The 9,817-nt window shown below is 37.3% G+C and overlaps 1 protein-coding gene across 5 annotated transcripts in view; it reads right to left on the bottom strand.

Annotated features, from left to right (window-relative positions):
- Positions 1-1,452: 1,452 nt before the first annotated feature.
- Positions 1,453-9,817, bottom strand: part of LOC105702570 — a 33,703-nt gene continuing 25,338 nt past the window's right edge. For 2 of the 5 annotated variants that reach the window (XM_012430224.1, XM_012430226.1), the window contains exons 2-24: positions 8,593-8,714; positions 8,350-8,463; positions 8,075-8,259; positions 7,625-7,751; positions 7,350-7,471; positions 7,142-7,274; positions 6,889-7,071; positions 6,703-6,785; positions 6,552-6,627; positions 6,364-6,485; positions 6,151-6,269; positions 5,912-6,079; positions 5,738-5,853; positions 5,355-5,654; positions 4,912-5,243; positions 4,712-4,804; positions 4,502-4,649; positions 3,794-4,403; positions 3,301-3,493; positions 3,144-3,227; positions 2,815-2,936; positions 2,398-2,600; positions 1,453-2,176 (exon numbers count right to left, since the gene is read on the bottom strand). In XM_012430224.1, coding sequence (XP_012285647.1) covers positions 2,087-2,176; positions 2,398-2,600; positions 2,815-2,936; positions 3,144-3,227; positions 3,301-3,493; positions 3,794-4,403; positions 4,502-4,649; positions 4,712-4,804; positions 4,912-5,243; positions 5,355-5,654; positions 5,738-5,853; positions 5,912-6,079; positions 6,151-6,269; positions 6,364-6,485; positions 6,552-6,627; positions 6,703-6,785; positions 6,889-7,071; positions 7,142-7,274; positions 7,350-7,471; positions 7,625-7,751; positions 8,075-8,259; positions 8,350-8,463; positions 8,593-8,631 — 3,762 coding nt within the window. In that variant the 5' untranslated portion in view covers positions 8,632-8,714 and the 3' untranslated portion in view covers positions 1,453-2,086. Of the gene's footprint in view, positions 2,177-2,397; positions 2,601-2,814; positions 2,937-3,143; positions 3,228-3,300; positions 3,494-3,678; positions 4,404-4,501; positions 4,650-4,711; positions 4,805-4,911; positions 5,244-5,354; positions 5,655-5,737; positions 5,854-5,911; positions 6,080-6,150; positions 6,270-6,363; positions 6,486-6,551; positions 6,628-6,702; positions 6,786-6,888; positions 7,072-7,141; positions 7,275-7,349; positions 7,472-7,624; positions 7,752-8,074; positions 8,260-8,349; positions 8,464-8,592; positions 8,715-8,953; positions 9,039-9,104; positions 9,137-9,817 lie in introns of those variants that run through there. The other 3 variants (XM_012430227.1, XM_012430228.1, XM_012430229.2) reach the window with 3 other exon arrangements.

The raw sequence follows: 9,817 nt of genomic DNA, 5'->3' as shown, positions 1-9,817 counted from the left end.
TAGGTAAGGCACCACCGTCAACTGCCGCATGGTATTACCGTCACGAGTACGTGAGCCGCCAACGGTCACTGGTAGATGGTACCGTTATCGCGAGTGCGCGAGTTCAATATCAGAAATTCGTTGTGCCGCCCTTGGGGGCAAAAAACGGTGAAAGCTAACGTACGAAACCAGAGGGCAGCACAGGATGCGATCGCACGATCCCTTCCGTGAGCAATCTCCCAACTCATCTCTGTATATAACAGAGATGAGTTGGGAAATTGCTTACGAGCAGGATCGTGCGATCGCATCCTGTGCTGCCCTCTGGTTCCGTGCGTTAGCTTTCACCGATTTTTGGCTCCAAGGGCGGCGAAACGAATTTCTGGTAGGGACTTGCGCACTTCCGATGGCGGTGCCATCTACCATTCGCCGCTGGCGGCTCACGTACTCGTGATGGTAATACCATGCGCAGTTGACGGTCGTGGCTTACCTACGCTTACCAACGCTGCTCGCATTTGATGGTAAGGGAAGAACACTCGTAGCGCCCTTTTTGACTTTACCCTTCACTTACCTCATTTATTTAATCCGCAAATGATGCAGGCAAAATGACAACGTGGGTGCTCGAGAGTTAAGTTATACTGTAGATAGAATTTTTATAAGCTCGGAAATTCATACAATAATTATGAATATTCCGTAGGGAACACATAAAACCTGGATGGAAGGAGATACCCAACACATAGCTTGACGTAGTCGGTGTGACGTCAGGTATAACGTACGTGTCGCAAGATCAAATTCTGAATGAAGGGAAGGGTGGGTACGGTTTTTTTACGCCAATTTTTTTCGTCACGTTTTACAATTCATAGCAATCGCACAAAATACATTGCAGTTATGTAATGTTTGATTATAGGTTCAGCTTTTCATTATTTGTTTCACCGTCCATAAGGTGAGTTTAATAATTAAGGTGAAATTAATTAAAACCGTACCGTACGGAACCACACGGAAAGAAATCTTTTAACTTAGCCCAGACTAGATCCAAAATGGCGTCGAAATGGTCTTATATTTCGATCGATATCTAATTTTTCCAAGACCAATTCGTTCCAATACCCTTAGAAAAAGTGTCTTATTCGAATAGACTGATTTGAGGGGGGTTTCACTTCGCCTTAAAAGCAAATTAAGGTTCTATCTTAAAGGATCATTTCTGTGGTAAGAAATAAGTGAATCCAATCGAGGGAAGTTTGAAGGAATCAGTTTTTTACGTTCCTACTCACCGTAGGAGAAAAGCAAGATGGCGACAGAACGTCGCATGATCCACTCTTCGGTAGGCGAGGGATTGTTTAAGCGATGATTTTTTTTTTTCTAGAAAATGATGATAGAAAAATGGTTCACGGGGTATAGAGGGATAATGATATCTAAGAACAGTAACAAAATCTATATTTAGCCAAATGGTATTATAAGTGGACTTTCCTGTGGGAACGGTAGTTTTCCTTGTATATATTTTTTAAAGAGAAACGCCACGACATCGAGCCACAAGACTCGGGAGGAAGATTTTCCTGCTAATACGTTCTACATACTTCTACGAAGTGCTATTTTTGTTTCCGGGAAGAATTGCGATCACGGGAGCGCATTCGTTACTCCTCTTAAGTATTTCATAGTTATACCTCGTAATACGGGACACACTGACAAAGATTGTTAAAAGTGTACATTTCAGTATGCTTTTTTTTTTTAGTAGAAGTAGAAAATGTAGTATAAAAATTACGAACTTTATCAATTTTCCCGTTGATACTATCGGTTTCATGTACAATCTCCAACATCAAATCAAATAACTAGGAATCTTTACCCTCAGTTCGCAGAACTCATGTATGCCGCTTATAAAGTCATGAAAAAAAGAAAAAGTAGTTCTAGTACCCATAAAAGTAATTAATAAAATCTTCTTCGATTGTAACAATAAAATAAAAAAGATATAACAAGAGATACAAATTCGGTTACTCCTAAGTTTTTTATACTATCGAGCTAACTAGCTCTGGTTGTTTATGCACTATTTCTTAATTCTAAGAGGTAGACGTAGAAAAGGATCCAAGCTATTTTTTTGTTAGTAGAGTTGTCGGTAGAGTTAGCATAATGGTGGGAATTCTTCGTCTAAAGTGCAATACTTTCGACAAGTTGGGCACGACGAGTTCAGATTAAACCACCCTTTAATGCACTGAAAGCAATGTCACCACGGACGAAAAATTAATCTCGAATACATTATACAATTTCGACACTCAAACAACTTATACATATACTTATTTATACCAAAACCGATTTTGGAATAAATAAGAGTTATAGTCATTGGAATACATGAAATAATCAATTTAGTAAGAGCAATAATAAATGAAGTGAAGCAGTAATGAAAGAAAAATGTTGTTTTTATTACTCATTTACCTTTGTATGAAACGCGTGTTGGCATTGCAAAGTGCATACGCGTTTACTTCTAGAATTAGTACTCATGGGTTCCATGCAAATGCTGCATTCCGTTTCAATGCTCTCTTTTTTCCACGTGTCGGTATATATAGGCTTCCAAGTCTTTTTCTCTTTAATGTTGGCATTCTGGCTAGTAGCTTGAGGGGCTGCGTGAACGGAATTTACTGAAAACGAAATAAAGTAATATTAACGACTAATTCGATATTGAATTTTTCAGGGAGAAAAGGAATTGCGATAGCAGACCAACCGAAATGATTTACTGAAATACAGTTCGACATTTTGAAGAAAGAAACAAGCGCCTAATGCAATCGCTTGAACTAATCTGATAGGTGGAACAAGTTTCTTTTTTTTTTTTTCAAGACTATTATGTTAACTTACGTTCTTCTTGGTGCTTCAGGATATAAATGTCCACTTCCTTGATAATCTGTTCTATATACAATCCAGATAATGAATTTCCATGCATCTTACGGACGTAGTCTACTGCCTTTAACAGCTTCGGCCTAATGTTCATAATAAAAATATATTGTCAAAATAATCCTTTAAACCGTAAACGTTCTTTACATTATGCATCAAATTCACTGTCGTGAACAAATTCGTGAATTGAAATATTAAACCTTTTAAAGATATATCAGTTATATTATTTTAAACATTGCTATGATCAAACATTTGACATCTTCACTGGTAAATAAAACAAAAATTAAACGTACTCTACCATGCCAACATATTTCCGTCGAAGCTTCGCTATTACTTTATTCAGATTAGACTTTTCATTCTTTTTCAACGTGACTCCCCTGAAATCACGAAAACAATGAATCTAGCAGTTATTAACGAACAATTTCATTATTTAAAATTATGATAAATTACTTGATATGCTCTTCCAAGGCATCCTTTGGAAACACAATCTTTTCCATTTGTTTCGCATCGATACTACTTGAATTTTCTGCACAATGTGTATATTGTTTGTCCGGAAATTTCTTGCTATTGTTGTTCGTTTTCTCTGTTGGCACAGTTTTTGACGAGCTACTATCGGCTACGTGTTTGTCGCGACCATTCAGTTCTGAAACAGTTTTCATGTCACGAGCATCTGGAGATAAATATATTGTTAGAGAAATAATTATCCACCCAATATATGTTATGTCCGTGTAAAACAGTGATGCTGAAAAGCAGGGTCTCAGGAACTGCATGGAGCACGAAATAATATATATCAGTTATATCCACTTAAAGGGATCACAAATGCAACTGTTCAAAGAAACAAAATTTATTAACCAAAAATGACATAATCTGCATTACGGGAAATCACCTAAAAATATTCAATGCACGTGTCACTTCTTAGTACATAAGTATTCTTGATTTATACCATTTTCCAAGGAATTTCTTGCCGTTGCGTTGACATTTTGTTTGGATGTACTCTGCAGAGAACCTTTTTGATTAATGGCTGTCGGGATAGATGCTTTTCCAGGTACTTTATAGGATGCATTTTCAATCGTTTGCTGTGGTACAGGAATCTGCGTTACAGGTACTTCTTCTGTGGCTCTTGCATGATTTTGTTGAGGTATTTGATAAGAACCATTTTTCTGCATTCCTTGCGTTACTGGATATTGCGGTGCAGAGGTTTCACACGTTACATTGTACTGGGACATGTATGGGTTTTTTAATGGTGGAGGTGGTGGTGAATGTGGAGGTTGAGGAGGTAATGGAGGTTGCAAAGATAGTAGAGGTTCCGAAGTTAGCGGAAGTTGTGGAGACGGCAATGGACATTGGGTCGGTTGGTATATATACGGTTGCATATCGTTCACTTTCTGTGCCCTTCCATAATGCATGAAGTACGAGTGAAAACCTTCTTGTATAACATGGAGTAAGTGAGAGTTAGGCAACAATGGCATCACGCCGAAACCCAGATGAATGTCTTCCACTACTTCTAGAAATTGCTTCTGTTCCAAGAAGCTCAAATATTTTGCATACTTTTCCTGAGTATGAAAAGTCGTAATTCAATGGTCAATATGCAAATGCGTTACGTTATATATGTAGAAATAATGTAGACTAAGGATGTTTGAAACTATCTTACCTGAAGCTGTGCCGACAACGTTTGAAAATGGTCCATCAATTTCTGCCACCTATCACTATCCGTGCTTATACGATAAGGCGTGTTACTTTCTACCAAATACATTACTTTATTTAGAGCGTCCAGGGTGACCCGACTTTGATCCAATTTTCTGGAACATGAGATACTGGTTAATTGAAAAGATTAAGAGATTAAACCAACTGTGATGCTTACGTATTTATGTGGTTTTCTTCGGCAACGTACAGGGTATTTAAAAACTGCTTGAACCATCTCTTTTTGACGTTTAAAAAATCACTTTGTACAAGTCTGTAAAACCAGTATTACTATTACAATAGCTTTGTACGCAAAATGTTTATCATATGTGTCGTTATGATATATATATATAAGAACATCGTAATATTCAAATAACTCACTCCGATCTGACTGATGCTTCTTTTTTTAAATTGAAAGCAAGCGTTAGATTTTCCTGTTTTAAATTGTTACGTTCACGTTCGAAGGATTGCGTTATAGCCACTTTTTCTGCCATCAATTCTTTCACTTTACTCTCCATATCCATATTTTTCTTCTTTAAAATTTCCATCTCCGATTCCAACTCGCGGTATTTCCTTTTGAGGTCGTTGTAATCCGTTTCGGATATCGTGGGATTCACCTTAAGATTTGCCATCAAAGCATCGATCGGCACTTGAAGAAGCACCTGCGGCACTTTATTTTTTTTTAAACCACCTCGACTCCTTGACTTATACTTCTGAAAATCCATAAAAAAGAAAATTCATTTCTATAATTTGCCACTGTTCAACAAATTGCAATTCGTTAACAGCAGAGTATTAGCGTAATTTTTAAGTAACGTGAAACAAACCAAGTATTTATCGAAGGGTTGTTGATGCTTGAATTTCTTATACACATTAGGCTGTTTATAACTAATTTTCGATTGGTTTTGAAAACCTGCGTCGTTTTTTTGGAATCCTCCAGAGTCCTTCAAAAGCTTCTCCAGAGGAGCAATTCTTATCAAGATTCTTCTATCTGATTCTTTAGGATTGGAATCCACCTGAACTTTATTAATATTGCTATTGCCTGCACTAAAGATAACATTATTTTGTTCCTTGTTATCCAAGGCATTGACGTTGCTATGCACCGATTCTAGGTTTAGGTACTTCTTCTGTAATAAAAAAAAAACATGTTATTATTAGTAAAGCCAACGTTACTATTAAATATTTCTTTGGCTCTAATTTCCACCGGTACCCATAAAGCTTCACTTGGTGAATCTGATAAGAAAGCAGCATCTTCCTGGATCTTCTCCACTTTTACAGATTTGTTACATCCTGTATCACTAATTATTTGGTTGAAGATATCGTCGTCTATAATTTGCAAAATATTAGAAATTTTACAAGTGACCACTTCGATAAGGTATCTTACCTTGTATGTCGATTTCCCCAGGGTCTATTTGATTTTTGGTTAAATATTCGAGACAACCAACAATGTCTCGTTTTGCCGAATTATACGCTTCCGGAATCTCCTCCGGAATGCAGAAATAATCGCCAATGCACGAGATCCTTGGCGATTGCAGCAAAAATTCAGCAATATCTGGAAATTAAGGAAGAATTACATGGGAAAATGTTTAAGTTTTATAACGATTATCTAATATTAAATTTTACCCGTTGTATTGTCGAAAATACTGTCGCTTTTATCAACCAGACTTCTAGTGTCTTTCCACATCTTTAACAGCTCCTCTTTCTTTATCGAACCAGCGATTCTTATGTGGTTATAGAGTAAACTGAAATTAATTACGACATGGAGTAATACTTTATGGCAATACTTCATTTTTTAATAATGAAACTTTCATATACTACGGAATCTTATGGACTTACGTAAATATCATCGATCTCAAATTACTTGTCTCCGGATTACCATCCTCAAAGCATGGACTTTTACATCTGTTAAGCGATTCCAACTTTCGGTTGTTACCATACATCCTTTGATCTGGTCTCCACTAAAAATTGAATCGACATATTATTAAACGACAGTCAAACATACCCGATGAACTTATAAATCTTACATCGTTCTCCTTGGGTATCCCAAAATTATTTTTTCGAAGCTCGATCAATTTTTGGAGTTTCATCTGATTTTCTGTTCTGTAAATGATAAGTTGTGCTGAGTGGAAAGTCAGTTTTTATACATTGAACAGTTAATTGTGTACATTGACCTACAAGTTATTAGCGGCATCGTTCTGGTTTTCCGACGTATTTTGGAGATCACATTTAGATAGCGAGTTTGAGTCATTATTCACGCTCTGAAAAATATTGCAATAATATACACTTCCGATAAACAATTTTTATTGCCGATAAAAATAATGATTTATAAAAATGTCCAGTCAATAGGATGCCCTGAATTACCTTTTTTTTAATTGCTCCTTTCGATGTAATTTGCTGATCCGTTCGTATCGACACCGGAATAGGTGTTTCATAAACAGCTTCAATATTTCCATCCTTTCCTGTTATTTTTATTTTAATAATTGTGCTATTCTCGCCATTATCGTTCTTACAGTTTGGAGTAACACAAAGGTGGCCTAAAAACTCCTATGGAAATGAGAACTCGTTAAAGCAACTATGCAAATATACTCATAATAAATGTACAATTATTTATCACCTCATCGGATAATTTTTTATCCGGCGTCAAATGTTCTTTTTTCAGTTCCCAGCAAGATCGATGATATTTTATAATGCAGGGATAAAGAGTATTGTTGCAATTGATTTCTACTAGTCCAGTGAACGCTGGATCCCTGGGGGAAAAAATGAAAATATTGTTTAGAAAAAGAAATCCCTTCTTTGTAAATACATTATATAGATAAGATTACCTGAAAAATATATGTTGACTGGGGGCGAAATGGTTAGAATAATCTAAACATTGATCGAACCTACATACTGCATCCGGCTGTCGCCATCCAGAGCACTTGTCGTTTAATCTAATTAATTTAATCTGCAAACAAGGTAAACGGTAAAAAAGGCACGAATGTATGACAGTTTTAACTATCAATTGCGAGAGAAATGAGGAGAAAATTAAGAAGGTGGAGTATGATAGCACAGTATACGTTAATTTGGAAGCATAAAGGATATATTATGTATTGGGCACCATTAATTCGATTCTTTCAGTTTCGGGCAGGATAAGGTCAGTTCCTGGAATGTAATGTTCTTCGAGTTTTGCGTCTTTGCTTAAAGAAGCAAAGCCTTTCCTGATCACATCGCGTGCTAATTCAAACCTACAGAAAAATATAAAAAAATGTTCCAATTTGTCCAACACAGGAATTTAACATCGAGGTGAATCGCTCGTTAACGGAACAATTTTACTGCCGACCAAAAAAATCCATTTCACTTGATATCCGAGCTCATACATAACTGCTAATTTTTATGAACAAATAAATTCCCTTAAACAACGAGCGATTCTAAAAGAGAAAAATCGACGAGATCCACTTAAAAAGGACTTTCCCGGGGAAATGTATTATCGATTCGTGTAAAGGTTAAAACATGGCGCGTGTACTTGTAAATAGAGTAGTTTTAACATTAAGGTACACAACGCAATTACCGGAACAACTCGCAATACGCTTTTCCCAGTGCATAATATACAGCTGGAAAACTGGGCCCGATGGATTTCTCCAAATTGTTAAGAATCTGTATAGCCTCCATAAAGTCTTCCAGATTATCAGACTTTAACAAAGCGATCGACAATAGATACTGTATAATGTTAGCGTCGACATCAACGCACTGGTTCTACAAACAAAGCGATTATAAGATTTCATTAATCGTAGGTGGATTTTTTAGTTAACCAAATAAAAGACGGAACTTTTCCACAATACTTACATTTATATTACTTTCCAAAATGTGATCAAGCGCCGCTCTGTATTTAAGCACTGTTAAATTGTATTGTCTTGATGTAAAAGCGTCTGCCGCGTCTTTCAATAACATTTGAAGCTCCTGAAAGAAAACGAGCACAGTTGAAAAGCTGATTCTTAAATAATCTTAAATATCGCATAAAGTCTAGGGAGGAAAGTACAGAAAGAGAATATCCTTAACAATTATAAGGAAATAATTTTGCAGACTAACCGCAGCTTTGGGGTTTTCGCCATTTTTTTCTTGCCACATTTTGGCTGACGTCTGCTTTAAAGATTTTCTAACAGAATCCTTATCCTGGCTCGATCCGCGTTATCAGGTACCGCCCCGAGTATCTGCAAGAAAATGAAACATTAAAAGGAAACTGAAGACATAATGTGGAGACAAATCAAAGAGCCTGAACTTTCCCGAAATCCGAATTTTCGGGTTCCCTCGGGAGACGGGAAATAAATGCGCTTGGCGGCGGGGCTCTTTGAAATAATACAAATTTCTATAAATACACGTGGGGATCCACGTCTTCAGTATAGATCATAGAGTGCACACGTATACATAAAGTCCGTCAAACTTAGCGCACAGTTTATTATATAGGAATGACGACAGAGGCCGCGTTTCCGCCGATCATTGAGCTAGAGGTAAAGAGTTTGTCAAGTAACCCATTTTTTCCACCTAAATTTCGGCTAACAATGTCCCCGAGAATTTATTTTCACGTCGGGCCACTGTACTACCGAGGCGCAGTAACATCCGACGAGATTTCCACGTCGGGTCCATTGCTCGATTAAATTCGTCTCCGTAATTTGCAATCACAAAACATTTATCATTAATCGATCCCCCGCAATTTTATCCATAGGGTAATGATTAATTCCATCCGCACTCATTGTCACCTCGATGATGAATCATTAAAGTCACAAAATGGTCGCCACGACCCAGGTCGATTGAATTCGACGATCACTCTCTCTCTTTTTTTTTTCCTCATTTTTTATCGAATGGCCGCGAAGAGGGTGACACCAAACGCATCGGGTCGGGCACTGTCGGTCCCTCGAACTGTCAAATAACTTCCGAAAATTTCCATCCATCGGCAATCCCGTAAATCCACGTGTAGTGGGGTGCGCGTTTATTATTGGCTCCGCTTAGTCGGGCAGGCTGCGCTCTATTTTCCCTTTAAATATAAAACGAGAAACCGTCCAATCGCGCACATTCGATTTAACGTCACAGGATGGGCTCGATAAAGTTTCGATTATCCAAACGGGGAAAATGATCGAGGTAGGCATGATTAAAAAGAAATTCATTCTTTTAGAAACGAAAGGGCAAGCGATCTAGGGGGGAAATCTTGGGTAGTTTTAAATCGCGCGCGCGAAACTTTGGCCCTCGGGATTTTTCTTTACTCCCCTAGTAGCATAGAATAATTTTTAAATATTTCTTTGTAATCTTTGCAAAGTAT

The sequence above is a fragment of the Orussus abietinus genome, unplaced genomic scaffold (assembly GCF_000612105.2).
Source record: "Orussus abietinus isolate OABI.00-Male unplaced genomic scaffold, Oabi_2.0 scaffold318, whole genome shotgun sequence".
NCBI classification, from domain to species: Eukaryota; Metazoa; Arthropoda; class Insecta; order Hymenoptera; family Orussidae; genus Orussus; species Orussus abietinus.
The sequence above is the reverse complement of the archived record's forward strand: the minus strand, read 5'-3'. Positions and strand labels throughout refer to the sequence as shown.